The sequence below is a fragment of the Protobothrops mucrosquamatus genome, unplaced genomic scaffold, assembly GCF_001527695.2.
Source record: "Protobothrops mucrosquamatus isolate PMUCROS unplaced genomic scaffold, P.Mucros_1.0 scaffold874, whole genome shotgun sequence".
Lineage (NCBI taxonomy): Eukaryota > Metazoa > Chordata > Lepidosauria > Squamata > Viperidae > Protobothrops > Protobothrops mucrosquamatus.
In genome coordinates this window covers 280,987-300,266 of record NW_015387128.1, presented here as the reverse complement: position 1 = coordinate 300,266, position 19,280 = coordinate 280,987, and the positions used below count along the sequence as shown (strand labels likewise).

General features: G+C 39.9%; 1 protein-coding gene across 1 annotated transcript in view; it reads right to left on the bottom strand.

Moving 5' to 3' along the window:
* Positions 1-17,938, bottom strand: part of LOC107290343 (paralemmin-2) — an 86,914-nt gene extending 68,976 nt beyond the window's left edge. The window contains exons 1-2 of the mRNA XM_015819218.1: positions 17,846-17,938; positions 17,294-17,374 (exon numbers count right to left, since the gene is read on the bottom strand). Coding sequence (XP_015674704.1) covers positions 17,294-17,374; positions 17,846-17,938 — 174 coding nt within the window. The remainder of the gene's footprint in view (positions 1-17,293; positions 17,375-17,845) is intronic.
* Between the last annotated feature and the right edge of the window lie 1,342 nt (positions 17,939-19,280).

Below are 19,280 nucleotides of genomic sequence, written 5' to 3'. Positions count from 1 at the left end.
TTTTAACGAACAAATCTAAATTCAGAGTTTTTGAAACAACCTGTTACTAATTTGCAAGAACAGCATATTCGAACTTGTTATTCATTTGCAACTTTTCTATTTAATAACAGATTTGCACTCCTTATCTAACTTTGCTTTTTCTGTACAAGAAATATACATTTCTCTTCTACAGATATTCTTCATAATATCTTACAGGCAACTCTTCAAGCAAATGCATTTGTTATAATTTCCACACGAAATCACAAGACAAATATTTAGTGGGAGCTATGTCATTAAATATCTAGCAACATAATACACACAAGTAGGCCAATGAAAATTATCATAACTTTCTCAGAGGCTGGAGATGTATTGGGATTGATCACAGCTGATTACCAATGCACATTAATTGTGAGAAAGCCTTTGGAGAAGGAGTGTGGGCTGGTGGGAACTTTCACCTCCCTTAAGCTGGGCTGGCTTTGGAAATGAGAGCAGAAGGCCCAGGCCTGGTTTAGTTAAACAGACCCTGGCACAACCACGGCCCGCAACTTCAGCACAGACAGCTCTGGTTCTCTGGGCTTTTGCCTAGGTGGTTTTCCCAAGTGGCGCAGGGTCTCCTAGGGATCAGAGTCATGTGCTAACGATTTTAATAAAGCTAAGAAAGGAGGAAGAGGCAGATGGTTGCCCTAATAATATTAAGAGAAGAATAGGTCTAGAGCACAGTTATCTTGCATTGAGTTAAATTGTTAAATTGTCCTGCAGCAAGTTGTCCCTTGATGAATTGTCCTGTGTTGAGTTGGTTATAGTGAATTGTCCTAGACCAGGGGTAGGCAACCTCGGCTCTTTTATGACTCATGGACTTCAACTCCCAGAATTCTGGGAGTTGAAGTCCATGAGTCATAAAAGAGCCGAGGTTGCCTACCCCTGTCCTAGACCCTTTGAGCTCAGAATAGAAGACCTGAGACTTGTGGGGTCCTGTTTCATACTTTTCTCCAATTTGATGAGCAACTATTAATAAATCCTCTCTGAAAACATTTTTCAAGCTGGCTATGGATGAACTTAATTGTCAGAACCACATTTACTTTGCTTGCCAATTAGCACATAATGAAGATTTTACATAAATGCTTTACTGAAGTCAAGATGCATAAGTTTATATTTTATTTCTACGATCTATAAAGAACAATGCCAGATAAAAAACAAAATTATTATAAGTCTGGCAAGATTTGTTGTCAACAAATCCACACTGACTTTGGTAATTATTTCCAAGATTTGGAATTATTTCCAAGATTTTTACAGCACCATTTCACTATTATTTGCTCTAGAATCTTCCAATATCAGATTGAGAAGTCAGTGTGTTGAATAAATAGATAAATAGATAATCCTTCAGCACTGGATGCTTTCAAGAAGAGACTGGACTGCCATCTGCCAGAAATGATGTAGGGTCTCCTGCTTGGGGGGGGGGGGGGTTGGACTAGATGACCTACAAGGTCCCTTCCAACTCTGTTATTCTGTAAAAAAGTTGGCTTGTCATGGAGCTAACATTCAACTCAGTGCCTGTGTTCCCACAGCACGTTCACCTGGCTCTTCAGTATGAACTTGAAGGTGAAGTTCATTTTTCCTAGATGTTTCAACTCACTGAAAGTAATAAAGTTTCCAATCACAAGCTTCAGTCCTGGCTCTTTAACCTGCCTTTCACAAAGTCCTGGTGGATTTTTTTCATTGGAAGAAGAATATCCATCAAAAAAAAAAGAAGTTCATTAACTGCTAGTATTTTCAGGTTTGTGATACTTACTTTCTTTTCTGATCTGGCCCCCTTTCCATTTTCTAGGTACACTTTATTGTTTGTTTATCTCAGTTTATTTCTTCACCAGAAAGGCTAATTCAGTATTGGAAAGCAAATCTTAATGACAGAATGTGAAAAACATTCCTCATTGGAAAAGTGGTGCTAACAACTAAGGCACAAAGCAGTTTTCTGCTGGAGTATATCTCCAAGCATAGCTAATTTAAAATGTTTTTGTTATTGTCAATGTGTGAAATTAGGCATTTTATAGAATGCCGAGGAAATCTATAGAATGCCAAAAATGGGACATCAAGGTATGAAGCGCTTAATATTCCACACATTTCCATTCTATGCAATGCCAAAAGGCAAACTGGCAAAGTATAAAATACCCCCACTAAAACGCCATTCTAGCCTTCCTTGTTGCAACAGGCAGGTCAATACTGCTGTTCACCTCTTTCTTTTCAATAAGAAAATCCAGTATTTTACATTGCATTTCTTCTTTCATATTCATATACATCTTTTCAATAAAGGGTTAGGGTTAGGGTTACGCTAATCCTAACCCTAACCTTAACCCTTTTCATGACTCTCTTTTTAAACTTTGCCTGAACAGTTCTTGTCATTCTGCAAAATGCCTAGAGAAAGTATATAGTACAGCGGTTCTCAACCTATGGGTCGCGACCCCATTTGGGGTCGATCGACCATTTCACAGGGGTCGCCAAGCAAGGCTGTCCGTCATTTTTTTTCCCCTTTTCCGGCGGGTGCCTTACCTCCCTTGAGCTGGGCCAGCTGGTGGTCGGCCTGCTCCGTCTCTGCCGCTTGCCAGCTACGCCTCGGCCGGCGCAGGGGGCGGAACCACGCATGTGCAGCGCTCCCGGGCAGGGAAAGTCCTCAACTTACGACCGGTTGGGTAGTCCTTGACTTACGACCGGTCTAGTCCTCAACTTACGACCGGTTTAGTCCTCGACTTATGACCGGTTGGGGGTCGCGGCATTAAAAAGGTTGAGAACCACTGATATAGTGTATTAAAATAATACAGATATTTCATAATTTGCCTAAAAAGTCACACATTCTATAGATTTCCTAGGCATTCTATACAATGCAAGCTTTTTACACATTGCTGGTAACATTTTAAAAAACAAGTTTTATTTGCCAGTATTTATAAATCCATACTCTAGGGTCTACTGTCAGCGTATTAAAAACAAATATATTAAAATATATACAGTATTTGTTGCATTTACTGTATAACCCAGTTTTTCTGAAGGCCACATGTTCTCTACCTCTATTCTATTTTATTCTCATAAGAACTGTCACTCATGAGGTTCAGAACATGGCTTTCTCAGGCCTAGTTTAATACTCTAACCACACCACCATTTTATCCAGCATGACGAAATCCATTAGAAAATGAAATCCCACAAAGAAACAAACAGTTCTATTATGCAAACAAGTCTGCAAGACTTCAAATATGGAAAACAGTCTCTCTGCATTTCACTTTAGTTGAACAATAATGGGAAGGCAGTTTCCACTATAGAAAGAGCATTTTTGGATTCATGCTACTGTTATCTAAAGAGGTGTTAACAAACTGTATCAGCCAACAGCATGGACATGACGGTGGCTGCTTAAGGATTCCTGTAATGAAACAAAATCCAATTCGCCAAGGAATGAATTTTGGTACTGGGTTTCCATCCAGATCTACCCACCAGCTGCTGCTGTTTACAGAATATCTAGGAGAAACAAAGCTAGAAAGTTAATTGGCTGTGGCTTCTCCTGGCAAAAACAAGGCCACAAGGAGCCGGCCTAGCTATTATAATCTCCCTGGTACCAGAAAATGATTGCATGGCCTAATTCCCAGGAGGAAGCAGCAACAGATAATTTATCTGGAGGTAGACATGGCATAGGCAGATACTAGGATTTGGATTTAAGCTCTCCACCTCTTCAAATGTTGTTGCCCAGAGACAAATTAAGTTTCAATGCAACCTTTTTTTAGGATTTTTTAACAAGAGAGTTAATGACAAAAAGCAGGAAGGGAAACCACACAAACTTTCCTCTTTTCATCTGCTAGACAGCTTGTTGTTCCCTGTAGATAACATTGACTGGGAGAAGCAAATGCTGTTTTAAATCTGGGCTCAGAAATGTTTCTCTTTTATCTGCAAAGGTGAGCCAGTCCAGGATGAAGGAAGGACAGAAGGAAGAGGGCACAACGGAAGGAATGGTTATGCTGAGCCTTGAGAAAAGATGAGGAAGGGGGAAATGACAGTATTTGTCCAGGATCTGAAGGGCTGCCCCAAGTGAGATGGTATAGACCAGGGGTAGGCAACCTTGGTTCTTTTATGACTCGTGGACTTCAACTCCCAGAATTCCTGAGCCAGTCCACGAGTCATAAAAGAGCCAAGGTTGCCTACCCCTGGTATAGACCATCCATCCTAAAGTATAGGACAGTGATGGTGAATGTTTTAGGGACTGAGTGCCCAAACTGCAACCCAAAATCCATTTATGAATCGTCGAGTGCCGGGCGGGTGTGGCCCATTGGCTGGGTGTGGCCTATTGGGGAGCGTTGCTGCGGTGGTAACGGCAGACTGGGTGGGATTAAAAAGTTCAATCAATATCCAACTTTGCAAGATCTTTTTTTTTCCCGTGAGAAGTTGAAATTGACTGATTGAACCTTTTTTTTTTTGCACATGGCGGTGGAGGCCTAAAGCGAAAAGGTTTTATAAAACCCAGCTGAAGGCTAGGACTGGGGCAACAGCGAGCGTGCCCACAGAGAGGACTCTGAGTGCCGCCTCTGGCACCCGTGCCATAGGTTCGCCACCACTGGTATAGGATATAAATTAACTATTTACAGATAATCCTTGACTTACAACCATTTGTCTAGCAACTGTTCGAAGTTTCAATGGCACTAAAAAGAGTAAGTTATGATGGGGCCTTGCACTTATGATTATCGCAGAAAATGAACTGTCTCACTAATAATTTGTAAAAATATTCAAAAACAAACCTTTCAAACCCATTGAAAAACAAACTTCTTCCTCTACATTTTGAGATATGGAGTATTTATATTCTGAATGGACTTTTTTCAATTCTTCCCATCTATCTATCCAGCACCTATCCATTTCAGCAGTACCCCCCAAATTTCATTAAACTAATATTGTTGTGCAAGACAGAAAATTGCAGAATGAAATGTAACAACAGCTGTTAATGAAGTGGTGATGAATGCACATGCAGAACCTGCCTTTCCAGAGATGAAGATGCAAAAGGAAGCCCTTTGACCTCTTCTGCTTATTTATTTTTTTAAAATCAAAAGCTTGCTGAGCAATTTTTATGGCATAGGCAAGCTATTATGATGCATATCTCCTATCCCTCATAACAAGACATTACTGCTATGGGCTCTCACAATGAGTTGAGAATTGGGCCAGGAAGGACCCATCTTTGGCCAAGGACGAGGACCCCTTTTAATTGTTCTGCAACATCCACAATTCTAGTATATGCTCAGACAACTGGTTAATCTTCTCCTGTTCATTATTCTGCTAAAACGCATAGATTTGGACCATTTTTACTCTTTAAAAAAACTCTATTGGATCAAGAGTATGAGGATGAAGATCTCCTCCAGCTATTTGGGGAATGTGCATGTCCGTTCCCTCTGGGTTATTGTAAGTTTTTCCCCAGAGCCTGGAAAAGTACAGGAAACGATAGAAATGAATCACCAAGAAAAAATGGGAGTATTCTGATGATGCTACTGTGAAATCAAAAGGCTCAGATCAGAAGCAGTTTAGCTCTTTGGAAAGAGGCATTTTGCTCACTCCCAAGAAATTTCTTCTGTAACACCAGCAAACATATATGGAAAGATGCTCACTTGGAGCAGATCATACAGCTTGGCTCTTTGTTCTTAAATTAGCTGAACCAAAATAAAACCTGCTCTGAAAAATATTGCCCTCTCCTCACATATTAAAAAACAGAGCCGCCTCTAGATTCAACAGCACAGCAACACATTTTTTTTGCCTCAAAAAGGTGAAAAATAAGTCTGTGAAACTAATTGGGATCTTTTCATTTTAGTCTATCCCCCAATCTGCACAAAAACACCCCATAAGCCAAAATATTTTGACCCTATTGCTACTGCAACCTTGAGAGGGTTTTTCCCCCCCCCCCCTTTAAGATCAGCAGCTCCTTTTAGGGCAAGTGTATAGAACAATGTTTCTGAACTTCAATAATTTTAAGATGTTTGGACTTCAATTCCCAGGGTTCCCTAGAAGTCCCTACATCTTAAAATTGCTGAGGTTTGAAAACACTGATATACAAAAGCAGTTTGATGTAGTAATATCAAATAGGAGTAGAAATAGGAGACTGAGAGTTCTAAAGTCTTTGAGTCACTCTCTTTTTCTTCGGGCGGGCGGGAGGATGAGGAGGATGAGGAGGAGAAGGCAAGCCAATTCCAAAATTCTTGCCAAGAAACCTGCAAGGAAATCTTGTCCAGGCAGTCACCAAGAGTCAAGACTGACTTGAAAGATTTTTTTTTTTTAAGGAGCGACAATGGTGGAGCATGTTATTTAATGATATCCAGCCTCTTGGTGACAAAATATCAATCATGACAGTTCAGTGATACTATTTTAAAAAAGGAAAACAGCCACTTACAATTTTTTAAAAATGTGAAGCTAACGCAGTTTTGATACAATTGTATATCTCTTGTAGATTGATTTTTCCAGTGAAAGCCTTCTAAATTTTCTCAGGGTTTCCAATCACAATAGCAACATGCTTTAGTACTTTTCTCCCCCAAAAAATCTTGCAGTTGAGGTCATTTCTGTTGCAGGACTATTTGGGGCTTCTCCTGTATTGATCTTCCTGTATGTGCCAGTGATCCCCGCAAAAATGCTGAGGTGGGATTAATGAAAGACCCTGGATGACTTACATAGAAAATTGGTGCCAATTTCTTGTTTGTGGCGTTCTAACAGCTGGTGAAGCCTTTTTTGGGGGGGGGCATTTCATATGACATTTTAACCTTTTTTTCAAACACTCTATTTTAAGTACTTTCCATTTTCAGCGGCCATTTAAATATAATCATTGAGTCTGCTTTGTATTTTAATGTCATGAAGGCTTTGTTTAAAATTGTAGGTTTTTTTTTAAAGTCTAACTTGTGATCAGTAATTACCATGGTGCTCTGAAGAGGATGGGTGTGAAAAAAATGATATCATATAAATAATTATATGCTTTTAGATTTTATGTTTTCAGATTTTAGCTACATTGGTATATTATTTTTAATGGATAAGCACACACACACACACACACACACAAATTATTTCCTGAAATAATGCATATTCCAAGAAAAACAAATATGAGCTACTTAATAATTGCTAGTACCTCAGGGCCAACACTTGGCTACTGCAGCACATCTTAAAACTCTTAGATTCTTAACAAATTGATGTCATCAAATGTATTCAATATGTTACAGTAACCACTCTAATATTAATTCAGCCAAGTTATTATAGACATCCAGGGCTTTTTTTGTCATAGAACGCCCAGAACGGAGTTCCGGCACCTTTTTTGGATGGAACCTTGTAGAGCAGTGGTTCTCAACCTTTTTAATGCCGCGACCCCCAACCGGTCATAAGTCGAGGACTAAACCGGTCATAAGTCGAGGACTAAACCGGTCGTAAGTCAAGGACTAAACCGGTCATAAGTCGAGGATTACCCAACCGGTCGTAAGTCGAGGACTTTCGCTGCCCGGGAGCGCCGCGCATGCGTGGTTCTGCCCCCTGCGCCGGCCGAGGCATAGCTGGCAAGCGGCAGAGACAGAGCAGGCCGACCACCAGCTGGTCCAGCTCAAGGGAGGTAAGGCACCCGCCGGAAAAGGGAAAAAAATGGCGGACAGCCTTGCTTGGCGACCCCCGTGAAATGGTCGATCGACCCCAAATGGGGTTGCGACCCATAGGTTGAGAACCGCTGTTGTAGGGTAAGCAAGGTGGGTTGTATGATGTGTGTGAGTTCCGGCAGCTTTTTTTTCTACAAAAAAAGCACTGTAGACATCACACGCATGTCTGAAAAAGTTTCTTCAGAGTGATGATGTTAAAAATATAAAACCCTCCCTTAAGGTAAGGGGGTCCTGAGGCCTCTAAGGTGAGGTAGTACGAGGCACAGACCAAAGAAAATCATAAAAGTCCTGCAGTATATATGAGAGTGTATAGAAGGGGTGTTGTCTTACCTGAACACCTTTTCTCAGTACGGAGATGGAGAACAGAAGGCAGGCCTACCTGAAGGCTTCTATGAAACTATCACATTCACAGTTCTTCCCTTCCTACCTTCTTTCCATATATAATGAGCAAGTCAGAAACCTTCTAAAAGGGCAAGTAAAAGATGTAGAGCACCAAGCTGACTTAAGCAGGTTTCTTGCTTATTGTAGGTTTTCCCACATTTTTCTTCCTCTGGGAAAGAGGTCTCTTTTTCCTGATCTCATTCTTAGGTTGTTCCTTAATCTCTTTAAACTTCATTTTATTGTTTCTCTTTGTTATTTTTATGAGATGGCACTAGCACTTATATCATTGTTTCTGTTTTTCATCTCCCCATCACTTTACACTTTCCCTCAGTGCCTACCCTTCCTGGCTAGGAGGGGGGAAAAATGAAGGAGGAATTCCCTTACATTGGAATTTCACTGACAGGTGGGAAGGCAGGCAGATGGCAGACCACAGATATTTGTGGAATGAAAGACAGGACACTACACGTATTCCTCAGCCATCTCCTGACAAAGCTAAGTACAAGCATACAGCACCTCACCGATGACAACTGAGTTTTTCTTCTTTGAAAAAAGGAAATGAAAGCATTTTCTTCTTCCAGCTGATCAAGGATAACTGAACACACATACACATGCACGGAAGAATTTATTAGCACTGCACTACTTTAAAAAAGCCTAAAGATCATGATCTATAAAAATCCGTACCTTTTTAAAGATGATATGTATCTATCTCTTTGTGTTGACTGGCAATTATTGTTTTTGCCAAAATATCCCTTTTCACTAGATTTCAGACTGTAGATGTTTTTCTCCATTGACTAATTTCAATAATTTAATAGAGTATATCTCTAGGCAAAATCTAGGCAGGACTTTCGTTCTGGAATAACTTTCAGGAGGCAACATGGATGCTCCCAAAGTAAATAGATAAGAGTGAAGAAAAGGTGACACCATTTGCTGCAGCTCTCTGGCATACATCTGCTTTGTGTTGGGAGCCATTGTTTTCCTCTTCATGCTTTGTATGTTTATCATGCCGAAGAGCTTGGCTGCCAAATACAGTATGAAATGTCTCTCTCTACCCGTGATGTGAATGGGCAAAGGGCCATTAAAATTAGAGCAGCCGTGCCAAATTAGATCTGCGATACATCTGACCTAATGGCATTTAGTTCTTTGTCCTCCCCATACCTCAATGATCACAATGTTCCTGAACATAATAAGCAAGATGCACAAATGCACCCTTTTATGCTGACAGTAATGGCGGGAATTTGATCTTGTGAGACCATTTCACAAAAGAGTCTCCTCGACAGCTTTAACTCAGCTTGCTTGGTAAAAATGACAAAACAAAATCAACAGATGACACAACAGCTTGCAATATAAAATGCACATAGGCAATGGTGCTGAACATTATCTTGAATGTTCTTTGCATCTATGATGTAGAACCAAGAAAAAAAAATGTATTTGTATCTCATAGTTGCTTGGGTGAAATCCTTTGGCACTTACAGAAATACAATTGTATTTTATCCTGTAACACAAACTCATTGTATTGTGCTAAGAGATCAGGTAGTTACAGGCGTTCACTTAACTTATAATATATAATGTATTGTGCCTTGTTCAACAAAATAGCTCTTGAAATCCATAATATAAAAATGCTGATGGATAATATAGAATCACAAAAAACAACTTGCCATTAGGATTGCTCAAGCAAGAATAATCATTGTCAGACCTGAACCAGGGAGACTGAGGTTCAAAGTTTGTTTCATATTGGATCTCACTGGGAATCATTCTGTTTCAAAACAAGGCTTGTGACTGAATAAAATTAGGATAGACTTCATATATGTTAACTTGAGATTTCATAATAACAGTATTTTGTAGACTAGAAATACCTTCAGACAGTGGACCTTTATTTTTCAAAAGCAAAATGGACTTTAAACTGAATTTCCATGTATCATCTGCTAAACATGTCTGAACATACAACTTCAACCCTACTCTGCCCCTTGCCAGTTGGTCACATGACCTACTTTGCCCATGCCTAGAATCATAGTTCTGATATATCTTGATAAGAAGTATCACTGCTTGTTGCTAGGCTGGAGGGGGTGTACATGTGAGTCTTTGCTTTACTGGTTAAATGTTCCTAGTTTACTGCAGAAGGGAATAGAACCTTATTAAGGTCGTGCTTCAAAATATTTACAGATATGTATTTGTATTACCAGTTAAATTTGCAAATGTGTGTGGGTACGTGTCTGTGTGCTTTTTCAGGTTGAAATTTGCAAATTGTACCTTTTTACAAAGCATAAATAGATTAGGGCAAAATTAAATTAAGCTCCACACTAGGGCTGGTATGGTTTAAAAAAAAATCCTGTATTCAAGGGAGAGATTTTAAAAACTCTCCATGGAATTGGTCTCTGGTGCCCAAAAGGTTGGGGTCCTCTGATCTAGAGATGCTGAATACTGCCTGGGTGGGCAGGCAGGTGTCTTGCTTGGCTGTGGCTTGGGGGGCACTTTTTTCAGTGTCATTGTAACTTTGAACAGTCACTAAGCGAACTATTGTAAGTTGAGGACTACATATACTTCATCACTTTTTTCCTTTTTGGGGGGGGATCAAGTTTTTGACACCTTGCTAGGCGACTGGTGGTATTCAGATGTTGCCATATCCTAAAAGTGGTACAATGGGTGAAAAGGTTGAAAAGCCCTGTCTTAGATAGTGTTTTGCATGCATTTTCCTAGATGCTGCTACACTTAGTAGAATTCTGATGTTTGCATGTTGAACCACCAGCAGAAAAACTATATCTTTGTGTGTATACTGTAACGCTTTGCTACTAATCTAGTTTTATGGCATTCTACATTTCACAAGTATCGTGCTTAATTCTGAAAACCCGTTTACTTTTGCTTTGGTACTTCAGCTTCCCTACATTTCTGTGCTTTAGCTGGTGGCAGTTCCTATACTTGTTTCCAAAAATTGGGATCAGGCACATCCCTTGCTTTAGCTGTATATTTTCTCAAGTGGAGCTCCTTTACTAGATATCTTTGAGATCTTCCGAATATTCATGCTGGATCTAAGTTGGATTGTGTATTAGCAGTTTCTTCTGAATCTGATGCAATTTCAGATTCTTCAGAGTCATTTTCAGTAGTGACTGTAGTGTGTAACTGTGTAGAGTTATATTTGCTTTCTTCTCTGGGTATCCCGAGTAGATCCAGGTGCTATTTGATAAGCTTATGCTGATTGTGCTGGTACCTAAATATTTTAGCTCATTGGGAGTTATGTCTTCTTCATTAAAACAAGCAACACAGTAATGGCTAGTTTTAAGTTCAAAATGTTGTAAACTTTTGTTTAATTCATCAGCCCAGCATTATTCCCACTTAAGTTCTCCAATGTTATATATTCCTTTTTTTTAAAGGGACTGATGCATAAACTTTGAATTCAAATACCATTAGATTTCATAACTTGTATGAAGTTTTGTTTGAATCTTTTGTTGGTAAAAACTGTTGGGAAATAGTTCTGACTGACATTGGACTACAAGCATTTTTTAAAAAAGGTTCCAATATCTGGCTGGCTTATTTTAAGCTAGAAAAATCTTTCCTTTTTCCTTTTGTTTTTAAACAAAAATCACATGGGGATTCCCTTTGTTTCTGGAAAGTACAAACATTCAATTCAATTTTTAAGACCTCAGCTTTTATTTTCTTAATAAGAAACTCATCTCTATGCCCAAATGTCATTTTGCAGAATTATGCTTATGCATGCATCCCATTACTCTGCTTGCCTTAGGCTGTATAATTTCCAGCAAATTAGCGTCATTGTGCTTTCAATATTACTTGATAGTTTTTTGTAACAATGCAAAGTTTATTTTAAGCATAATTTTACAACTGTTTTGTTTAGATAATTTATGTCTCTTTCTAATACAGTAATGACAGGTTACATTTGTCCCTTTAATCTGCTCTAGAGAATTCTCTTAGTTGCGTTGTTCAAATCATATTGGTGTACCTCTACTATAATGAACGCTGATGAACTCCACTATACATTTATACTTTTCTGGCAGTGAACTTAAAGCAGTTCCTTGAAATTTTCAGAAAGGGTTACACTGTTATTTTAGTATCTTATGAACAGAGAGATAATCTGACACATATTGCTTTAGATTTCTAATCCCTGATAATTTCAGATTTATGGGTTTTCTGGTTACTGTTCATGTCTGAGCATGCTTTCATCTGCTTTAGCTTATCGCATGTCTCCTTTCCTGAAGCACAATTTTGAATCAATTTGTAGTTGAAGAGTTTAACTTCAGAATTATTTCAGTCTTTAATATATCCTTTTTCAACTTCCAGACTTTCCCTGGAAGTGACATAACCAAAACTTCCGAGAGGTCCAGCTTTCAAATAATGTTTCTATCTTCATGCTAAAAAAACTTTATTCTTTCCCATCTTCAGTCATGACATTTTCTAATCTCAGAGTTACTGCTGTTTCCAGCATCTTATGCTATGTTGTAACCTAAAATCCCCAAATGCTCTTCATTTAGGATGCTATTCCTAATGAGTATCCATGATATGTGGGCTCTGATTACTAGCTCTAGTTCAAGCTATATATTGACCAAATGCCTGGAAAAATTAATTGAAATTTGCGTGTGTGTGTGTGATTGGGATGGTTTGGGGTGCTCTGGATGCTAAGAATTTTATCCTGCTCTCCTTTTGTTGGAAAATTCACGTGGGTAATTTCTAGTATGTTTTGCACCAGTCAACTGCTACATTAACACGAGGGCAAATATACAACATTTAATTCAGCTTGCAAACAAATGTGGCCAGTGTGCACAAAACCCTAATTAAAGGAACCAAAAGACTAACAACATGTGAAAACTTAAACCAGGGGTCTTCAAACTTGGCCGTCTTATGACTTGTGGACTTCAACTCCCAGAATTCCTCAGCCAGCGTGCCTGGCTGAGGAATTCTGGGAGTTGAAGTCCACAAGTCATAAAAGGGCCAAGTTTGAAGTCCCCTGACTTAAACCCATTAACTTTCTGCCTCTTTTTCTTTTCTCCCTTCTCCTTCCTTCAGTTTATAGGAGACTTTAAAATTTTGTCCTTCCAAACAAGGAAAAGATGCTTGGATCTGCATAATCATCAAGAGACACATAGACATGGATAAGGAGGTAACCCCTCCCTCCATCTACCTTGATGACCAGCAAAGTGTGTGCTGTATTTGTGTTTCTGCCTGAGGACAACTCCAACTACACTGGACCAAATGCTAATTCATTGTGTTGTTGGAGGGACTGAAGGACAATCTGGCCACACACAGACTTAGGAAAGATTAGTTTGGACAAGGCAGAAGGAAGTTCTCAAAAAAAAAACCACTGAAAGGAAGACATTATTACAGAATAAAAACAGCAGCCTTGGAAGACAAAAAGGCTGGCAGCATGTAACTTGGAGGACCACGGGAACCACTGTCCTGTTAGTGGAGCTGTGCAATCAGTTTAAGCCACTCTGCCTACAGCAGGCATGTCAAACTCACGACATCACGTGACGTCGCACAATGTAACGGGACTTTTTTCCCATTGCCGGCAATGGGGTGGGTGCGGTTTTGGCATGACTCATCCAGGCCGCAGGCCGGCAGTTTGACATGCGTGGCCTAGAGGAAGACTTACAGATTTACAGAAGGAGTTTCACCCAGTGTCCCAGTAAGAAGAGAAGTCAGACTGCTATGGAGAGAAGGAATGCAATACAGTTTGGAGCTGCATCAACCAGGTGTCAAGATAACAGGAAGTAACAGTCTTACATTGCATTGGACAGCTCCCCACCTAGAATACTGCATCCTGTTCTAGTCAATACAAAACATAATACAAAAATGGACACTGAGGAACAGGAAACATACAGAGAAGAATGATAAAGATGGAAAGGGGGCTTGGAAGCCAAATCATACCAAGAATGGTTAAAGGAACTTAGTATGTTTGATCTAAAGAGCTGTGGTGGTGCAGTGGTTAGAAGGCAGTATTGCAACTAATTTTGCCGACTGCTAGCAGTTTGATTCTCACCAGCTCAAGGTTGACTCAGTCTTTCATCCTTTCGAGGTCAGTAAAATGAGGACCCAGATTATTGGGGGTAATATGCTGACTTTGATAGCCATTTATCTGGGATAACAGGAGGAATCCTGTTCTGGGCAGGGGGTTGAATTAAAAGACCACTAAAGTCATTTCCAACCCTATTACTGTATGAAAGATTGTTTGAGATTTATTTAAACATCAGCAAATATCAAAACTGTTTGTTGGCAAACTGAGCTAAAAGGCAAGCAGAAGCAGGGAGAAACAGACAAGAATTTTTCTAGAGTCATTAGGAGTTGGGCGATACAAATGGAGTAAAATAAAGACTTTGTATTCTCTATATAGCTATGTATATCTACATTTCCAGAGTCCCTGGAAACAATATTGAACAATCCCAGAGGCCTTTAGTTAAAGCAGCAAAATAGAGATGAAAGTAAGACACCAGATGATGCCTCTTCTATTTTGCACTGTGAAAGAAATAGTTCGATGGATATAGATGATGTATCCGACATATAAATGTTAGTTATTATATCTGTATCCACAGAGATTCAGAACTAGCTAAGGTATCTGACTCTGTTTTAATTTTAAAGGGAGAAAATAGCTAATATATAGGTGCAAGTATTCCCACGGTGACTGCCAACTTTTAGAAAGTTGAATTTGAAGAAGAATTATTTCTTAAGGATGAGTAGCTCACTGCCAGCTTTGATAAACTTGTTTTGTAAACCTTTGCACTGATTCAGAAACAACTCTATACACTCTAATTTAGTAGATATGGCAGCAAATTGTGTATACTAATTTCCCCCCAATTTTTATGTGCTGTAATTCCTTGTATCGCATTGCCTTTGATCATTTGGATTAGACATTATAAGACTTTAAAGTCCAATACATCTGGAGGGTACCAGTTAGGGAATTCTATACCTTTCTCAAGTCACCTTCAAGCATTTCAAGGATTCCTAATCACCAGAGACAGGATTATGGTGCATGAATTGAGTATGGGTGCAATTGCTAACAGGCCAAGCACATCATGTTCCTGTGCAGTTTAATCACTAAACGGGACTGTGAAGTGTTTTGGTCTTAAAAAACAGAAAGGGCTTTTGGAGTCCCTGTGTGGGTATGCACACAGTCTGCAACTCCCCTGAACTCCAGTGATCCTTTACTCATGATCATGCCGACAGCCACACCATCTTGGAGGTAGGTGCTTTAAATGGAAACGAGCAACTGTATGCTTAAATGCACTTTTAAAAAAATTAAAAAAAACCTTTGAATCTGTAGCAATGCATAGCCTTACACTGATCTATGTTAGTTAAGAGTTAGTTTCCTGAAGTTTGTCCTGTCCTTGAATAAGAGTTCTCAAATGGCACCACCTGACTGACTTGGAAAACAAATAAAAGTGTTTTAATCTATTCTCTTTTGATTAAAGTCTACATCAGCCTTCTCCAACCAGGCTGTGGGATTATGGAAATCAAATCCAACTTATCTGGAGGTTAACAATTAGGGAGGACTCTTCTTTAAACAAACATTCAACACTGCTATTCCTTATTAAAGTGTGATCTGATCTTTTAAAAAGTCTAGCACAGGTGGCTGCAATCTCTGAACAAGAACCTAATTCTCCCTTGGTGACAAGAAGTTTTATTAATGAAACACATGGCCTGTTTCAACCTCTGCGATCCTACATAAGCCATATTACTCCAGCTGCTTGAAGAAATACCAATGCAAATGGCAGAAGCAGCAACTGTGCTGGGAGGCCAGCACCACACCATTTTGTGCACTTCACAATCCCTCAGATAGAATGACAAGGGGGGGAGGGAGAAAAAAATTAGCTGCTGTCCCCAAGATAAGAATACATGGGGCAAGATACCATTCAAAGAAGGTATGTTTCCAAGGAAAAACTAGCAAAATGCCCAGGAATGCCAAATGTTATCTCAGCAGCTCTAGTCTGAAGTATAACAAGTGGCTGTCATTTCCAACAATTTCCCGCTATTTTACTTTGACATCCCTCTGACAGACACAAAGCTATAACACTCATTGCATAAAAATACATAGGGAAAAGTTGTATTACATAGCCTCACACAGTGAGGGTAGGTTTATGCCCAATAACTTGATTGTAGAATACAAGGCATAAATGGTACAAGTGCTCCACTGTACGTAGGTATACATGCAATCTATCTAATCCATTAGTCATCTCCTCTGCTTCAACTGAAAAGCTCAGAAGTACTAGTGAAGGATTTTCCGGAAGTCTATCATGCAGGCACTAACCAGGCTAAAATATCAAGAATGTCAAGCTGTCATATTTGTTTAGAGGAGAAAGCTTTGTAGAATAAAAGGTGATTAGAAACATCTAAATCTCTCTGAAATAGATTTAGTCTAGCAGCCAGCTTTTTGAGAAGAATCTTTCTTTTAAGCTGCCATCTATTCCTTCCCACATAAGCTACTGGAGCCTAAACCTGGGACATCCTGCTTGAAAATCAGTTACACTACCATGGATTGTGATCTTATTCAAGATGCATCTGAATTTCAGCAGTATCTAAATCAGTAAATTACAAATATAAACCAGTTACATCTATAGATAAATAAACTGATTCTTATTAGGGCTGCAAAATTCCAGATAATCCCTAGATGGGAGCAAAGAGATACAGAAAACTGTTGGTTGTCCAATGTTCTGTAGCTCAGATATGGTAGTCCTGGATTAATCTGTCTTACAGTATACCTATATACAATATTTTACAGTATATACAGTATCAATATACAATTCTTTGCATATAATCTCACATTTTCAACTGGGAATCCCTTAATTTATAAATGCAGATTATATCTAATCTTCACTGTTATCGATGGCATATACCCCTTGAATAGCCCTGCAGTTTTATGCACACCTGCACACATACACACACCCCATTACACAACCAAAGAGATCAAGTACTACATAATTAAGCACACAAAAGCAGCCTCCTTGGTTGCATAGCTGGGGAAAGAACCATTTAAGCAATGCAGTGAACACACCCAAATCCACATCCGTTCCAATTCAGGGATATATTGTGAATTGTTAAATGGGTAGCCAAATTCTGGTGCCTGCTGTATATGCCCTCCCCCTTCCATCTTCTATTCTGCTCCATCCTTTTCAATAACATGGTATTTTAACAGAGAATCACACACAGAAGAGAGAGACCCCCGTAAGGATTTGATTAGCTGGAGCAAACAGACTCCGGCAAAAACAGGCTGCTTCATGTCGGAACAGGTTCTTCCCAGCTACCCAAATGTGTGATTTGCATGTCTAAAAACATACAGCTCTGCTCAATCCAGGATCAGCCCTTACCTTGAAATGCTGCAGCTGAAGAATCTGGTCTTCCAGCTGTTGTCTCTTCCCTTCTATTTCCGTCTGCCTTTTCCTTTTTTCCTTAGCAAAGACAAAAACCAGCAGAAGAGAAATTGTCTGTCACTAGAGAAGCAAAGGTTTTCAAATGTGTGTTTTTCATATGAGTGGATGTGCAAGCCAAGCCCTTTGGTTACAGAAGCCACCTGATCCATCCCTGCCAGCTTGTCACCTACCTCACACAAACAGCATCTTCACAAAAATAGCATGTCAGCCAAGGACTAATGTCTTCCTCACTTAGGAGGAGAAAGATGGGTCTTCTCAAGTTCAGCCATGGGAATGGCAACGAAGAGCAGAGTCCCGGGGGGGGGGGGGAAGAGAGGGGGAGACAGAGCAGGCACAAAGCTTAACAACCGAGTTAAAGGCACAAATCCTAACACACTTGTGCCTTGCATCTTCTACAAAATGTAACATTGCATGCAGAGCAAAGAAGGGCTAGTAACAGGGCAGAGATACATAAGAGGTAAAATCAGGATAAAGACAAGATGAGCTTACGGGGCATTCTACTCCTGGACCAATTATCATCCCAGTTTGAATAATTTGGGAAGAATAAGGTTTGGCTTCCCATAGAGCCACTATCTTCAGCATTGCCTTTAAATTCACCTATTTTCTTCATTTTCTTCTCTTTCAATCTACACCTAAATTCAACACAAACATGCCCCATCATCTTATTTTTCCTGCCATAATCCTGTCTGAGCTCCCAGCCCATGTGCAAGACATGTTTCAGTCTTTCTTAGATATCCTTTCACTCCCTCTTAAAGTAGCATTTTCCTCTTTCGGTCAAGAGTATCTGGAGGCAGCAGCAAGGTTGGTAACATCTGTTGTGTTTTATTACTCATTATGTGGAAGGCAAAAATTGGGTGCCAAGCCAAGGGTGGTATCAGAGCAGTGCCTATTGTGCTGATGGGTGAATATTAACAGAATAACAGAGCTGGAAGGGATCTTGGAGGTCTTCTAGTCCAACCCTCCTGCTCAGGCAGGAAACCCTATACCATTTCAGACAAATGGTTGTGCAATCTCTTCTTAAAAACTTCCAGTGTTGGAGCACTCACAACTTCCAGAGACAATTGTTTCACTGATTAATTGTTCTAACTGTCAAAAAATTACTCCTTAATTCTAGGTTGCTTCTCTCCTTGATTAGTTTATTAACTAATCAATATTAACTGATTAATATTAACAGTTGCTGCTCCCTGGTCAACCCATCCTCCTGCTATTCCACTACAGGTAGTTCTCAACGTACGACCACAACTGAGGCCAAAAGGTATGTTGCTAAGTGAGAAATTTGTTAAGTGAGTTTTGCCCCATTTTATGACTTTTTTTTGCCACATTCGCTATGTGAATCACTGCAGTTGTTAAATTAGTAACCCTGTTGTTAAGTAAATCTGATTTCCCCATTGACTTTGCTTTCAGAAGGTCCCAAAAGGTGATCACATGACTCCAGGACACTGCAACCATCATAAATATGAGTCAGTTGTCAAGCATCCCAATGTGAATCATGTGACCATGAGGATGCTACAACGGTCATAAGTGTGAAAAATTGTCACAAGTCACTTTTTTCAGTGATGTAACTTCGAACGGTCAGTAAGCGAACTGTTGTAAGTTGAGGATTAGCTTCATTGCCCCCAAAAGAGCTCCATGCGATAGCATCAAGCCACTGGTTTCTCAGAAATATGCAGCCACAAAAAAACCACGTGCTCAGTAAGTACACCTACAACAGGGGTGTCAAACTCAATTTCACTGAGGGCCGCATCAGCATTGTGGTTGCCCTTGGGGGGCCGGGTGGGTGTGGCCAGAGTGGGTGCAGCCTACTGGGTGGGCATGGATGGAGTGGGTGTGGCCTACTGGGTGAGCGTGGCCAGTTCTACATCATTCGCATCAAGGGGGCCTGTGGGGGCCTGGGCAGGAGTGGGACAGATCTGAGGGTCTCTGG